This window comes from Trachypithecus francoisi, unplaced genomic scaffold (assembly GCF_009764315.1).
Source record: "Trachypithecus francoisi isolate TF-2019V2 unplaced genomic scaffold, Tfra_2.0 Lachesis_group4, whole genome shotgun sequence".
Classification (NCBI taxonomy): Eukaryota; Metazoa; Chordata; class Mammalia; order Primates; family Cercopithecidae; genus Trachypithecus; species Trachypithecus francoisi.
In genome coordinates this window covers 87,123,437-87,140,684 of record NW_022681469.1, presented here as the reverse complement: position 1 = coordinate 87,140,684, position 17,248 = coordinate 87,123,437, and the positions used below count along the sequence as shown (strand labels likewise).

Here is a 17,248-nt window from a genome sequence, read left to right as displayed (position 1 = left end):
CACTCATTTGCTATGAAGTTCTAAAGTTAGTTTCAGAACACCAAGACAAATATTAAGACAAATAGGGAATCCTTATTAGTAGCAAAGAGATCCTGGTAAGATTGTGTTGACAGGGGTAATATACATCCACTCAGGAGGCTCATTAGGGAGGAATGAAGAGAGATTGTAGTTACTTTCTACCTAGTAATTTCAGTGCTCTTTTTTTTCTACTTTCTTGTCTTTTGCTAACAATTCCTGGTTGTTTCGCTTTCCTTATGTTGGTCTCCTTTCAAAATGGATTCTGTAGCTTGTGGAGACAAATTATATAAAGGATTTTTCCAAATATAATATGGCAGAAATTCATTGTGTCTCACCGCAGGCAAGTGTGCTGCAAGGGAGGAGTGTCGTAAGAGTGCTTGCCAATCCTAGCTAACTCTATTGACATCAAGGCGGTTCTCCCATGATTTCTGCCTCCTAATTGTGCTACTCAGGTTATTATGGCTGCCAAATACATGTCATTAAATGCTTTGGAAGATTTCTTGCTTTCAATCTATGTAAAGCATGTGAACTCCTTTTGAATATATTTAAGCATGATAAAATCCTTAACTGCACCAAAACCAGTCATGGTGTTAATGTTAGTGCTGACAACCAGGAACAAAGTGCACCAGAATTTGGTTTCATTAAGTAGATAAATGATTTTCAGGCAACATAAAAACTGTCAAATTCATAATTATTTTATAATGTAGTACTGATAACTTTTATTTCAAAGTATTTTTATCTAATCATGACCATTTTTGCAGAGAAGGACAGTTTTCCTATGTACACGACTGGTTTTCCTTATGTTTGAGAAGTATAGTAATCTCCCTTATTCAAAAGGTCTGTTACATTTCTGGAAATTCCAGTATTCATACTACTTTTAGAATGCTTTGTTTTAAATAACACATATTCTATTGAGGGAGGAAAAGCTCTTTATGCACGCCATCAAAAATATTATTTAGGATCCCCTAACAAATTACTAGGCACATGACCTAGGGCTAAGGAAGTCTAAGTTCGAATCGAGAGATCTAGGTAATTATTTGGTATTGGCCATTATCAGCACACAAATGACTGGCGATGGATACAAATGGGAATGATGGAGCTAAGAGAAAGAGGAGTATAACTTGAAATCAGACTGTCTTATCCATGACATTACTTTCTATTAACCTTACATATAACTTTGTAATAGATTGGTCAATAAAGTTAAATTTTACACATTTTTTCTTGGTTAGTAGGCAACGACTTCATCTCCTGGGTTGCAAGTATTGCAGAGGCTGGCAACATGTAATAAAGCTCACTCTGCTTTGAATGGTGACTATAATATGGAGCTCTCTCGGCTCTCACACATAACCAACACAGTTTCTTTCTCATCTGCCCATAGGTGAAACCATGAGCACCGTACTACATGTCTGTAACACCTAAATATGGAAAATAAGATGAAGCTATGAGTGTTTATTATACCTGTTTTTTCTACCTTAGCAAATACACATAAATACACACAGAGATGCACAATACACACAAAATGTATGTGTGCATATACAAATTACATTGTGGCTTTTCTCTGTCTCATTAATTTCTTGAGAAAATGTACCTCATTTCTGCTTTCTCTTAACGGATTCACTTTCATTCTTCCCTTTTCTGGTTTCCAAAACATATATATGAGCAATAATCTCCTATGACTGAGTGGTATTCAGGAATCTTGGTTGTAAACTGGCTTTTAGGAATTTGAAGCACTTTTTCTCAACGAAATGCATGTTTGTGAGCTTGTGTTCTCAGATCTGTCTGTATAAAGACATATAACTCATCATGAAATGGAAATACTGGTATTTATTGGACATAAGTACCATATTCAATAATATTTTAAGAGGGGACTGCTGTTAGTCCTTAAACTTGGGAAGCCCACAGGCATCTCTCTTTGTCTGTTTTTGCAGTGAGATCAGAAACCCTCTCTCACTTTCTCTTTCACTTGCCTAAGGCAGACTAAGGGAAATACACATTTATTTTCAAAATACAGCTGGTTTGGTGTTTTGTGGTTTTGGACAAGGCTCTAGTTTGGAAGGGGTTAGATAAAGTGTGGGGAGACACTGGAAGCAAGAGACAGGGTCGGTGGGGGAGGGTCTCATCCCAGTTCCTAGCCTGAGCTCCTGGTAAAGTTCAAAAGTTCTTGTTCTTGCTCCTTGATCTGGCATGTTTCACACTGTATTACCCAATTCTTAACATTTGTAGGTAGTAAAGGGAAAGACAAAATCATACATAACTAATATAATGGTAGGTCTTTGGGCCACAAAAATAAAATTAACCTACATTTTGGGAAAAACAAATAGCTTGACTTGGGCTTTTCAAAGCACAGCGACGCTCAAAGGACAAGAGTATAAGACCAGAAACAGTTGAAAATAAATGGGCACTGTAAGAGGACAATGGAAATGGGACTTGCAGCCATTACTGATAAGATATGAGCCCTGTTTTTCTTTGACATGTTTCATTAAACACAACTGCCAAAGCAAGAGGCAGAGAACGAAGTGAAGAATGATTCAAGGTAGCAGAAGGATAGGAGGGAGGGAAAAGCTACAGGATATGTTCTGGATTTTGTTTCTTTTTCTTTTTTATTTTTTCTTCTTTTGAGACGGAATCTCACTCTGTCACCAGGCTGGAGTGCAGTGGTGCGATCTTGGCTCACTACAATCTCCGCTTCCTGGGTCCAAGTGGTTATCCTGCCTCAGCCTTCCAAGTAGCTGGGACTACAGGCACATGCCACCATGCGCAGCTAATTTTTGTATTTTTAGTAGAGATGGGGTTTCACCATGTTGGCCAGGATGGTCTTGATCTCTTGACCTTGTGATCTGCCCACCTCGGCCTCCCAAAGTGCTGGGATGACAGGCGTAGCTACCGTGGCTGGTCATGTTCTCGATTTTCTATAGACGTCTCTTTGCAGCAGTAATTTCGGAAGGTTGATGATAAGAAAATATGTTACTTTGAGCTATGCTAGTTAGTTACTTTCAGAAACATAGGCACCAGCTTACTAGTTTCCTATGAAGTGCTTTCCCTATAGAACACAGTCTGTAAGAAACTGAGTGAAGAAGATAGACTGATAAATCACTGATACTTGTGGTTATTGCACCACATTCATATGTATTAATAAAAAAAAATAGTGAGGATGTATTACAGTTAGTTCACTGAGCAATAGCAAATCCCAGTGAATTAGCACAATGAATATTTATTTGTCATTCACAGCCTTGTTCAGTATGGGTCAGGGGGTGCTCTGCTCCAGGCTGTCATTGAGAGACCCAGAATCCTTCCACCTGGTATCTTTGCATATCCTAGGGCTTTAGTGTTCTCTGCTAAATATTCATCATGTTGATTGCTGTAGAGAGGAACAGAGAGATGGTGAAGAAGGCACACCAGTTCTTTACCTTGACTCAAAGTAAAACATGTGATTGTCCCTCACACTTCATAATGATGAAACAGTTCCATAAATCCATCAAGGTGGTAAGGGGCTAGAAAATATAGTCTCTGCAACAAATAAAAAATTATTAATATGTAACAGGAGTAATCATTATGTATGTTATTAAATACTATTGTATCTCCATTTCCTCATCTATAAAGTGGGAACTATAAAAATATCTACCTTCTAGTTCAATTCTGGGAAATATATGAGTTAATGCCTGTAAAGTGTTCTAAATGTTGCCTACTACATGGTAAGCATTCTTACTTTTATGTTTTTATAATCACTGATATTTATTATTATTACCAATAATATTGTTATCAATATTATTTAGATTTTTAAGCATTTTATTCAAATGACAATAAGCACTACATTATTTCTTGCTTTTGGATTGTATGGAAACAAAAGTTTAGGTTGAAGAGATGATAAATTCTTAAGGTACTTTTTACTTCATACTAAAAATCTATCGTCTTATTTTGTTTAAATTTTGAGAGAATATTGTCACACAAATGGAGACATCTTTTTAAAAATTCTGCATACCAGAACTTAAAAGTTTCCATCTGAACACGAATTAAAAAGAAAAAAATGTGTTAAAGTGTGATTACAGGATACAATAAAGGGACGGTATAGTTTTTGTCACAGTTTTAGCGCCATCCTAAAGTGACTCCTAAAGACTCATGGAACTTATTCTTGTAGAGAGATTATTTAATGTCTACATGTGGCCAAACATCCGGGCGCGGTGGCTCACGCCTGTAATCCCAACACTCTGGGAGACCGAGGTGGGTGGATCACAAGGTCAGGAGATCGAGACCATCCTGGCTAATACAGTGAAACTGCGTCTCTACTAAAAATACAAGAACAAAGAAAATTAGCCGGGCTTGGTGGCGGGCGCCTGTAATCCCAGCTGCTCAGGAGGCTGAGGCAGGAGAATGGCGTGAACCCTGGGGGCGGAGCTTGCAGTGAGCGGAAATCGCACCACTGCACCCCAGTCTGGGCTACAGTGTGAGACTCCGTCTGAAAAAATAAAAAATAAATTAAAAAATAAAGTAAAAAATTTGGTTGCTCCTTCATAAGCCTAGTTTGTATGATGCTGAACATATGGCTATACACAAAATGTGTTGAACAAAAATATGGAGGCTCAGCCAACTTACCAAATTTATTCTAATTGATTTGGTAGGTTTAGATATACTTAGCAATTTGTGTTCTGATATTAAATGAGCAAGGATAGATTAGAAAAATTACAAGACGAAAGTTTCTACTTACTGAATGAATTAGCAATGCCATTTATTGTATCATCACCAACTGTATTTGCTGCTTTAGGAAGTGAATGAAGTTATGATGATAAAATTGATGGCATTTCTAGCTCATTCAATGAATAGAGAATAGTGAAAGAAATTAGTATATATTTATTGTTATTCATGGGCTATTATAGTTTTGAGTTAGACTTTAGTTTGGTAGCTTGAGTCTGTTACTAATTTTATTTCATTTACTTGGCTCAATTTATTATATTTGTTTATCAACTATGCTTTGCTATTAAGAAAAAACAAAACAGACTTTTAAAGGATTCATTTTTATGGGCATCTCCAAGTTCGAAGGGACGATTGTTTTCAATATAAACTTAAAAACTCAATATTTATATTTAGATATCTTGTTAAAAACAGTTGCTGCAATTGAAGAAATTTAGCACTATCATTTAATAGCATGTGTTGAGCTCTTTAATGCCTTTTACTTATTGGAAATTACCAAAGATGTGCCATGATTGTCCCAGAGAATACTTGGACCCAGTCACCTCCATTTCTGAAGGATTAAGACAAAATCCAAAAGAGGAGAGAGTGTATCAAATAAGTCACTGCTGAGAAAGAGAAAAATGAAAAAAAAAAAAGTTCTCCTTTAATAAAACTCATTTTTTTCCATTCTTCCTTTCAATTTTATTTTCATTATTTATAAAATCAAAAGTTTGGATTAAATAATTTCTAGACTCATGCAGCTCGCTATTGTTTGACTCTTTGTCTCCTACAGAATTCATGTTTTAGAAACTTAAGCACAAATGCAACAGTGTTAGGAGGTGGGGCTTAATGGGAGGTGTTTAGGTCATGAAAGCTCCACCCTCAAGAAAGAATTGATGCCCCTATAAAAGGGCTTTTGCAAAGGGGTTCACTCTCTTTTGCTTTTCTGTCTTGGGAAAATACAGCGTTCTTCCACTTAGAAGGAATCAGCATTCATGATGCCATCTTCAAAGCATAGAAACTGAACTGTAACCTACCAGTGCCTTGATCTTGAACTTTCACAGGAACTGTGAAAAATAAATTCCTGTTTATTACAAATTCACCGGCCTCAGGTATTCTGTTATAGCAGAACAAAATGGACTAAGGCATAGCTCTTCTGTTCTATAGTCATTGTACAGTATGCTAAATGTTGCATAAAGTGCTTATAATATGCTTTTAGTGGTGTCAAACATCACTACCATTTTGCAAATAGGCCTATAGTATTTCTTCCTTTATAACTAGGGAGTTTTCCAGATTATGAGTGAAACCAACATCATCATTCCAACATTGCCCCAAGACTTCTTGGCCTGCCCACTATTGGGAATTAAATGTCTATCTTTTTTTTTTTTTTTTTTTTTTGAGACGGAGTCTCGCTCTGTCTCCCAGGCTGGAGTGCAGTGGCCGGATCTCAGCTCACTGCAAGCTCCGCCTCCCGGGTTTACGTCATTCTCCTGCCTCAGCCTCCCGAGTAGCTGGGACTACAGGCGCCCGCCACCTAGCTGGCTAGTTTTTTTATATTTTTTAGTAGAGACGGGGTTTCACCGTGTTAGCCAAGTTAAATGGCTATCTTATATATCTGTGAAAATTTCTTGTAGACTTGTCTTTATGTCTTGAATTAACATAAAGGATCACTTCCCTTCATTTCATAGATGACAAGATATGAGAGAACATATTTTTAAGGTGCATTTTAGATATTTAATATATGTAGGAGGGTTCGATTCTGGATATTTAGATATTTCTCATTTTTCTGAAAAATTTCTCAGAAATTTCCTTTGTTTTTTTGTTATATACACTGAAAAACTAAATAAAACTGTCAAGTATATAAATTGGATTTTATGAAAATTAAAACTTTTGTTCTTTATATGACACTATTTAAAAAAGGCTACGGTCTGGAAGAAAATAAATGCAAATCACATGTTTAATAAAGGACTTGTATGCAGAAGATACAAAGATGTCTCAAAACTTAAGAAAACAACTCATTTAAAATATGGGCACAAATTTTGAATAGACACTTCAAAAAGAAGATGCGTAGATGGTAATTAGTTACATAGAGCTATTGTCATTACAGCAATGTAAATTAAATTTTCAACGTGATACCACTGCATACCTATTATAATGGCTGTCAAATAAATACAAATAAAATTAATGATGTCAAGTGCTGCCAGAGATGTGGAGCAACTTGGACTCTCATACACTGCTGATGCTAATAATAAAAGGCATAGCCACTCTGGAAAACAATTTGATAGTTTCTTAAGCTAAATGTAGGCATATCGTACAGCTCAATAATCCCACGCCTATGTATTTACCCATGTGAAATAAAAACTCATGTCCACAGAAACCCTCTATAATAACTACTTGATAGAAGTTTTATCTGTCAAAAACTGGAAACAACTGAAATGCTCTTCAACTAGTGAATAGATAAAAACAAAACGAAATTGTGATATAGTCATTCAAGTGGAATACTAAAGATAAAAAGGAAAAACTCATATAAACAGCAAAATGGAGGGATCTTTAATGCATTATGCGAAATGAAAAAAGACAACAGACTCAAAAGGCTAAAAATACTGTATGATGTTATTGATAGGATACACTCAAAAAGGCAAAACTAAAAGGAAAGGAAACAAATCATTGGATGCTAATGACTGAGAATGGGGTGGGGGTGGGAGTGAGGGGTTTTTGACCACTGCATTAATTATCTATTGCTTGTAACCAGTTAGGAGCTTAAAACAAGAAACGTTTATTATCTCCTAGTTTCTGTGGGTTAGAAATTGGGGCATAGTTTAGGTGAATGTCTCTGGTTCAAGTTATTTCAGGAGGTTGCTGCTAGTCGGTTCAGCTCTTTGCAGACCGCAGTGTCATTAGACTGCTCACATGGAGAAGGATCTGCATCCAAACTCTCTTACATGGTTGTTGGCAGAATTCAGTTCTTCACGGGGCTTGGACTGAGGAGCTTAGTTCCTTGCTGGCTGGTTAGCCCACTTCCCTGACATATGTATTTCTTCAAAGGGAGCTCATAACAAGGTAGCCAGCTTTTTCTTAGAGAGTGTTTGCGTATAAGAGAGGACACCCAAGACACAAGCTACTGTCTTCTTTAAACTTGGTATCAGAAGTGACATGCTTTCATCTTTGCTAAATTTCTGTTTACTAGAAGAAAGTCACTATATTTAGCTCACACTCAAAGATAGGAGATTATAAAAGGCGTGAATACCGTTGGACAGGAATCCCTGGGGGCCATTCTGGAGGCTGTGTTGCCTAGTTAGCCCTCTGGACCTCAGTGATTCATATTTCTCCCACATTCAAAAGACACTCACTTCTTTCCTGTTCCCCAAAAGTTTCATTCCACTGCATTATCAGTTCAAAGTCCAGAACTTGAATTATCTGAAACAGGAAACCATCTTGAAGTCTGACTACCACAACCACAAAAAGGCAGTGGGGGAACTCCTTGGGGTAGTAAAATTGTTCTGTATCTAGATTGCAGTAATCATTAAACAACTGCATTTGTTAAAATCTCATAGAACCGAACATTAAAAGAAGATGGATTTTGTTGTATGTAAGTTACATCTTCATAAAAATATTGAAAAGGAAATTCAAAAGTACAACACAGACCACACACACACACTACACAAAATGTTGACCAAATGAATGGAAGTGTTGGCCAATATATTAATAAAATATACAGAATTACATTTGGCACTAGAAAACAGCATAATAATTTCTAATTATATCATTGAAAATTATAATAACATACATGTATTAATATAATCTATAATTTGCTTATAGAAAAAGAAAAATATTACTGAACAGAATGTATAATTATATGAAGTCTTTCACAGAGAGAAGCTTATTCTCAATAATATCTTTTTCTCCTCCTTAATATTTGTTTTCACTTCTTAAAACAGATAATTCATCAATTCAAGTATTAGGAAAGATGATCATATAAATGCACTGTTAAGTGTTTCTCATTTTGTTCACAAAAGAACTACTGGAATAACTTTCTATAAAATGCATTTTTATAATGGCTTTTGTGAAAATAATTTACCTCCAATAAGCTGAATATAGACTATGAAAGAAATTCACTATTCCTTGTTTTCTTACCAATTCTGAAAATAAGGTGAGGCAGTAGGATCCTGTTACTGTGCCCTGTTTGTATAGCTGTACCTCATTGAATGAGGCTTGTGTTACACACAGTTTGTGATAGGAAGTAAATGCTTTTGAAACAACTAAAGAGATAGATCTTTAACCTCCACCTTTGTGGATTCTTTATTTCACCGTTTAGCTTCTGTAGAGGGTACGAGGAAGTGGCTCCCAATATATATGATGACTCTCTAATGGAACCTCATCTGATTAGCTCATCCTCTTGTTAACTCATTTTGTGGATGCATTAGAATGATTAAAAAAAAAATCCTGACAGGTCAAAAACTAGACAATGTATTGATTTTTAATGAAGGTTTATAAGTCACAAGTTATAAAATGTTCAGCCGTGTGTATGTTCTAAAGAGAAAATGGTGTTTAGATTACTTCAAGATCTCTATTTGTAACCGGTTTTTAAACTTTAGGGGATTCATCAAATTTATTACCTCTTAATCAACTTTCACTTAACATCTGAAGATACAAAGTACCACAAGAGTATATTTCTTAGGTACAGCCATTAGGCTTATCAATAAACCAGATAATTTGGTTCTATGTTATTTCAAAGATTATAACTGGATATTTTTAGAAATCATTATGGTGAAGTAGTTCTCTTTTGTGTAAGAATAATTTCCTTAATGCTAGCAGAGAAATACAATGTCATTCCTACAAATGATTAAAATAATCCTACAAATGATCCCAACCAATTGGGATCTAAGTTGTGTATCTGCTGATGGTTGATGACAATACATGTTCCACTGAAAAATATATGACTTTAATAAAAATGGCATTTGTAATCTGTTCATAATAAGATTAACCATAATTCTGTTTATAATATTCCTTATTATACAGAATTAAGTCCTTCTTATATCTATAAGCTATCATTTGTTTACTAAGACTTTTGTTTAACAATTTTGTTTGGTAATTCTCTACACAGACTATTCAGAGAACTTTCATTTTGAAAGCAATGGCCAAAATTTACCCAGATTGAATATATATATATATATGACTATAATTTTCATAAAAAATTCTAAAATTATTCTGCTATGTACCATGCATTTTAACTGTCAGTATACGGTAAATGCAAAGACAATTAACTTGATATTTCCAGTTCTAGGTTCACTGTTTAGTTCCTATACATCCAAGCCTCAAAGATTTAATTTCTAATCTATACTGGCAAGAATATGATGATCAGGTCACATAGCTAATTCCATTTCATGGATTTATAGCAAAAGACTAAACATAAGTTACTTTAGCTAAGAACATATTTTTTAAAACTGAACAGAGTATAATGTGACATTTTGATCTCTGATTTTGTTAGGAAATGAAAAATGGCAACACAATTTAGAAATATGGGCAGAATAAAAAAACGACTCGTACTATTCTGTGTCAGCTACTTAGGGGATCAACGCAGTGTCATATTGGTTGTAAATTTTTTTTTTTAAAAAGCCACTCTTCTTTGGAGTCTGTATGAATTCCAAGACAGTATGAGAGCAATCTGTACAGTGCTTGATGAAAATAAAAAACAATCATTTTCTTTTTTTATGAACACAAATAAAATTGTGTGGGAAAATTTAGAAATGGTTTAGTATTTTGGTAAGGTATGGGAAAACCATAGGTAACTGTTAGCTAATATATTTTTATAAATAAAAGAATACCTGAGACCTTAGTGCAAAATACTACTATGCTATGCTTTGCTTCTTATTCCAACAGATTTTGAGACTTCTCAGAAAGCCATGAGGAAACAATTTCATTAATATTTTATTCCAAAATTTTCATACCAATTTCTCCCATCAGATCATTTTTCTTTAGCTAGAAACATGTTATCACATGCTGAAAAATCATCACTATCCATTGAGTGTATTGTCACAACATTACCAGCTAGCTTTTATAATCTGTCATATTATAATATGTTAGCAAAGTGTAAATTTTGGAATTAATGTCAGCTTGTTGGAGGCATTTAATTATAACATATAAACTATACATATTTATTGGCTATGCTTTCATTTTTATTTATTTACAATGCATACAGTGTTTGGTTCCAAAAATTATTTCAGGCAGCATATTTTAATTATAATTATATGGGCCAGCTTTTACAGAGATGTTCCAGATTTTTTTTCCTCACTCAACAGAGCAGCATGCATAACTGAAGATGAAAGTTGCTTTATTCTTATTCTCATGGCTCATTGCAAATTATGTGTTTTGCAGAAGTTAATATTATGTGGGCCGGACACCAAACACATCATAGTTCTGAAGACTATAACTTATCCACAGCACTGAGACAGTCTGTCCTCCAGTTATATACTTCCTGGGTAAGTTGTATGAAATGGAATAAACATGGTACTCTAATTTGTTTTTAAGTCTCAGCTATTTCTATTTCCTAAAAAAAAAAAAAAACTAATACAAGGTGTTTTACTAAAATGCTTCTTTCTTCTCTGTAAGGCCAGATGCTAAAATCTTTCTTTTCCTTCTGTGAGGCCAGACACACATGAAGCAAATGCTGTTTATCAATAGAAGTATTTTATTTGACCAAGAAACTCAAAGTATATGGCAATGTGAGAAAGCAGAATGGCTATTTTTTAATTTACTGTAACCCAGGAGGATGATGTATGGATAAGGTATCTCCATTCAAATACATGTAAACAAAGTTTTCAGTAAAAATTTTTAAAAGATTTTTTTTAAACGAATTCTCTAAAATCTACTTGAATGCTTTGCTTTTTGTTATCATATTAGATCAATAACATGATCCAAAAATGTTTGGCTCTAAAATATTCTCACACAAGGAAATGACAAGATTAATGAATACCAGAAATAGCCTCTACTTGTAGAGTTCTTTTGACTCATGGGGAAACCCTGATCTACTTGATAACATCCCTTTTTTTGTCATCATCCTTGCTTAGCTCTTCTTGGTTATGAAAATACATGATACTGAAATGTATGTTGAACAGTGAGCTAGAAAGTCAGAGTAACTGATGTGTAAAATCAGTAATCATGTATACTTATTGGTGTGTAAAGTCATTAAGCTATTTCTTAACTCTAAATTATAATGATCAAACATTTGCATGGTTGAAAATACTTTGCAAGGTACTTTTGTTAGATACCATTTAATGAGTATGTTCCATGTGCCGCTCTTCTAAAATCTCTTTATATATTGACTTACTTCATCTTCACAACAGCCTTCATACACAGGAATTATTATAGCTCTTATTTTAAAATAGTAGAGCTGAGTCTATAGTTCAGTCACACAACTAATAAAGGAAAAAGTAGAACTTAAACTCCTGCAGCCTGGTTCCAGGACCCTTGATCTTAATCTCTGCACTCTAATGCTCTTCTACTTGCCTCCATATTGTTTTTCACTTATGTTATCTCTCCTGATCCTCATAAATAAGCCTATGGTTCTCTAGATCAAGTATTATCATTCTCAGGGAACTGAAGATCAGTGAGGTTAATTACACAGCTAGTAAATGATAAAGCCAAGTACTTGAAACCAGATGTATTATAAGTCAGAGAAAAATACACTGGCATGGGTGCTAACCCAAACAGGAGCATAGGCAAAACAAATCTATAAGCCAGGGATGGCACTAATACATTTCCTGGAATGGATCTTAACAGAAATTCAACCCCAAACTCCCATACCATAGACCTGTGATGATGCTTCTATTATTTTTCTAGAGCTGCAATAAGAAGATATTACTAACTGTGTAGCTTAGAAAAAAAGAAATTTATTATCTCACAGTTCTGGAGGCTACAAGTCAAAATCAAGGTATTGCCAAAGCAATGCTCCTCTAAAGGCATGAGGAAAAGATCTTTTCTGGTTCTCTCTCTTAGGTTCTGGTTCTTTCTGGGCTTGTGACAACATAATTCTTATTTTCACATGGCATTCTTCCTGTTTCTTTGTCCAAATTTCCTTTTTAGGAGGATACCAGGCATATTGGTTTAGGGACTCACCATACTCCAGCATGACCACATCTTAACTAATTACTTCTACAACAACTCTATTTCGAAATAAGGTCACACTTAGAGAGTTTCAGGACTCAGATTTCAACATGTGAATTTGGGTAGGGAAGGCACTATTCAATTCAAGAAGCACTTCTAAGCAATATACGTGGAAAGGAAATATGTATATATTCATAACCTATAGGTTGTGCTGGAACTCTGGATGAGTAAATACAAACAAAATCACTGCCTGTTTTACAGCTGCATAGTTCAAGATTGGACTAAGGCTTCAGGGCAGTTAATGAAGGGAAAAACAGTGCCTGTGATGGAGGAAAGGGGTCCTGTTCATTCCTCCTTCTTAAAAAATTGCTGCGTTAATACAGCTTTTCAAAAGGCCAAAAATATAGGCTGGATATGTGGCTAATGAAAATAACAGTCTCCAAAATCTTTACTCTCTTCTAACTTACATATTTATCTTTTGTTAAAGACAACTGAAATCTCCAGTAGTTGCATTTTCAGAGAGAAAGCCTCCAATAAAGGAATTAGCTGCGTTTGAAGTTTCTCTGGGGAAATCAATGCAGTTCATTAATTACCTGAGGAATTATCAAAGGGAAAAATTATCAGAGCATCATTGACTTCAGAACTAGAAGAAATCTTGGAGATGATATATTTAAGTCATCTATTTTCAAAACTATAAATATGAATCTAAAAGGAGCCCATGACATCGGTATTGAACAATGCCAGGTTGGAGTTGAGTCCAGTTTATTGTAATCTCTATTTTGGCTTCTCTTGTGTACTTTTCTTTATTAAGTCAATGCATACAAAGTAACAAAGCAGCAAAAATCTATGTAAAATGAGGCTCACACTTGTTTTATTGCCAGAATAATTTGTCTTTACAAACTCATGCCATGTTGTTACGGAATGTGCTGAATAAGGAAATGAACATTGAGAATGCATGACAAGCTGCTAAATATTTTTGGAAGGGCAATGCGGGAACATGCATGGTGGGAAACGAGATATAGGGATTGTAAGTCAGCCTGGATTCTAACCTAGCATTTCTAGGTCCCTTGGAAGATGGGAGAGATGTTTTAAGGGCCTGCGATGGTTAAAGGCTTGTAAGAGGACTTTCTAGACATCAAAATTATAAAGCACACTTCAGGTCTCCTCATTTTTGTTGAGTCATTTGTTAAGATTTTCCTCACCAACATTGTTACATAAGGCCTATAATTTGGCAGTTACCAAGGTAACAATATATTTTAGAACAAATAATAAATGGGCCACATCTTTGAAAAGAAAATTGATTTGTGAAATGGAATGTGAAATTAAGCTCATTTCACATTGAAATATGAAATTAAGTATATTTCTTCCATATTACTAAGAAAATTAAAGCAGCAGAACTTTTGAAGAAGTTACACATAAGAATTCAACTTTCTAGAATTTCTAACCATATTATTTGCATTTTAAGCCAATTTTAAGCTTAATATTACTCACCAAAAGGGAGGGCTATTGATAGAGTGTCATTATAAGTGAGACTTCTTTACTGCATATACACTGCAATATATGGTTTTGCATGCCACTTCAATCTTTGATTATACATCTTACTATAATGCCTTAAGAATGATACTCTATCCAATTTGCTAATAATAAAATAATAATAAAATGTGTTTAAATTCATGGATGTCATATAAAATATAAGTGTCAGGATTATAACTTCATTTTTGCTGACATTATACATAAAGTACTTGAATGCTGAAATTTTATATTCAAAGCAAAGCCACTGAAGTGCATGAAAAAATACTGCATTTGGATGGAACCCTAAAACAGAAAAAGAACATTAGAGATTAAATATACAAAATCCCAACTAGTAAAATCTAAATAAACTGTGGAATTCAGTTAATACTAACGTACCTGTGAGTTTCTTAGTTGTGGCAAATGCAGCATAACAATGTGTTAGCAATAGGGGAAACCAAGTGAAGGATATAGGATGGCACTTTTAGGAGAGTTGTTTTTATTGCAGCACTTCTGAAAATACTAAACTATTATAAAATAAAGTTAATAAAAAACACAGCTACATGTACATGTGTACATGTTTATACTCAGAGCCACTATACATTATGTATCTACTATAGAAAAATATTAGAATGAGCCATCAATAATAGACACTGTTTCCTGGGAATCCTAGAGTATTATAAAGAGCAATAGATGTATCAGCCAATATTACTTTTAATTGGATATTATCCTAAAGAAACTCTTCATTTTTTCATTCTTTATCTCTCAACCTGTCCTCCACTATTTCCTTTTCAGACCACGACTCAAATGAAGCTAAATCTGCCTATAGCTTAGAGAAAGGAATATAATAGACTCCTTATCACACGCAGAGCTAGTCAAAACTTGGTTCTGTCTCTTCAGTTTCATCTTCTACACACTCCATTGTCATCCCATCTCCAATTTAACGATTTTCACTTCTCTCAATCTACCGTGCCATAATGCATTGGTATTTCTTTGCACAAGACATTATCTCTGCCTGGAAAATTATTTTCCCTTTACCTCTGATTGTTCTATCCTTCCAAAAAAGAATTTTTTTTTTTTTTTTTTTGACAAAGTGTCACTCTATCGCCCAGGCTGGAATGCAATGTGTGTCTCAGCTCACTGCAACCTCCAGCTCCTGGGTTCAAGCGATTCGTTGGTTTCTGCCTCCTGAGTAGCTGGGATTACAGGTGGGCACCACCATACCCAGCTAATTTTTGTGTATTTTGTAAAGATGGCATTTTGCCATGTTGCCCAGGCTGGACTTCAACTCCTGGCCTCAAGTGATTCACCTGCCTCGACCTCCCAAACTGGTGGGATTACAAGCATGAGCCACTGCACCTGGGGAAGATTTTGGATTTTGTTTGTTTGGTTCCATAAAACCTTGCATTTATCTGTTGTAGTACTTAACACTTTTCATTATTGTTATTTATGGTGGCCTATAAACTTTAAAAGAAATTAATCTACTTTTCACTACTGTATACCTAGTATATATGTCTACTAAAGAATTAGTGGTTAATAAATGTATATTACATAGATGAATGAAATAAAAACTGTTATGGTTGTCAAAATAAATTTGGCAATGGAAATATTTTTGCTAAATTAACTAGGGTCAGGCCAATGTGAAACTAATAAAGAGTACAATGTGTTAAATAATTTAAATTTGTCATTCATTTAAATATTTTTATTTAATAGACACTCCAAAAATTACAGTATAGGATATATACTTTATTTACCTTTTGCAATAAAATATATTTGAACATATTTGTTTTATCTATAACGTTAGTACTGAACAGAAAATAGTGAGCTATCTGCCTTCTAAGAATTTAGCATTTCTCTCAAAAGCATAATACATTAATGACAAATGCACTTAATTTAAATTATTAGAGTGAGTGAATTTTTTAGTCCTGTCATGTCTTTTCACCTTTAAAATTGCTTTTTTCTCTAGGTTGGTACTAAAATTAATTTTATAAGATTTAGCACAATATGTTTATAATATATTAGCAACTTTAAAAAAGGTAAATTTTACCCACCATGAGAAAAAATAAATACAACTGGGCTGGGTGTGATGGCTCTCGCCTATAATCCCAGTACTTTGGGAGGCTGAGGCAGGCAGATTGCTTGAGCCCGGGAGTTCAAGACCAGCCTGGGCGATATCACAAGATGTTGTGTCTACAAAAAATAAAATAAATTAGTCAGGTGTGGTGGTGCACGCCTGTAGTCCCAGCTACTCAGGAGGCTGAGTGAGATGTGAGGATCACTTGGTCGCCGGAGGTCGAGGCTACAATTATTTGTGGTGGCTCCATTGCACTCCAGCCTGCGTGACAGAGCAAGACCCTCTTTCTGGAAAAAAAAAAAAACAAATACAATTATGACATCAAATTATGAAAATCTCATAAAACCATTATTACATTATCATATAGAGAACATATAAATCAAAGGAGATCTTATTATATTTGAGCATAATTTAAAATATATTCATTATATTTAGGAAGCAGTAAACAGCAATTGACTAGAAGTAAAGAAAACTGAGTCCCACGCTAGTTTAGCTGTTTACTCACTTTGCTAATTTGAACCAACAAATTAATGTTTGAGTCTCAGTGATTTTGCATATGAAATAGACCTCTTAATATTTACTCTGCCTCCTCATGTGGTTATTTTGAAGATCACTTTATGAGTGTAGAAATTCTCTGAAATATATCAAGTATGATTCTTATGTGTGATATTATTTTTATATTACATATAAGACTGCAGAGAAAACTTAGTGAAATCTCAGATCTTTTTATTACATTGTACTCCCTGCCAAACTACATAAGCAAAGACTGTTTTTCAATATGTGGGAGTTGGAGTTATATGAAGACAAATGTGAACAAATAAAGATATAAGAAACTAACAACTTTGATGTAATGCATTTGAATGCACTGGGGATAAATTC

The 17,248-nt window shown here is 34.5% G+C and overlaps 1 protein-coding gene across 2 annotated transcripts in view; it reads left to right on the top strand.

Moving 5' to 3' along the window:
* AGMO (alkylglycerol monooxygenase) overlaps positions 1 to 17,248 on the top strand; it is a 357,556-nt gene that overhangs the window by 115,344 nt on the left and 224,964 nt on the right. For both annotated transcript variants that reach the window (XM_033193230.1, XM_033193229.1), the window contains exon 4: positions 11,059 to 11,162. In XM_033193230.1, the coding sequence (XP_033049121.1) occupies positions 11,059 to 11,162 (104 nt within the window). The remainder of the gene's footprint in view (positions 1 to 11,058; positions 11,163 to 17,248) is intronic.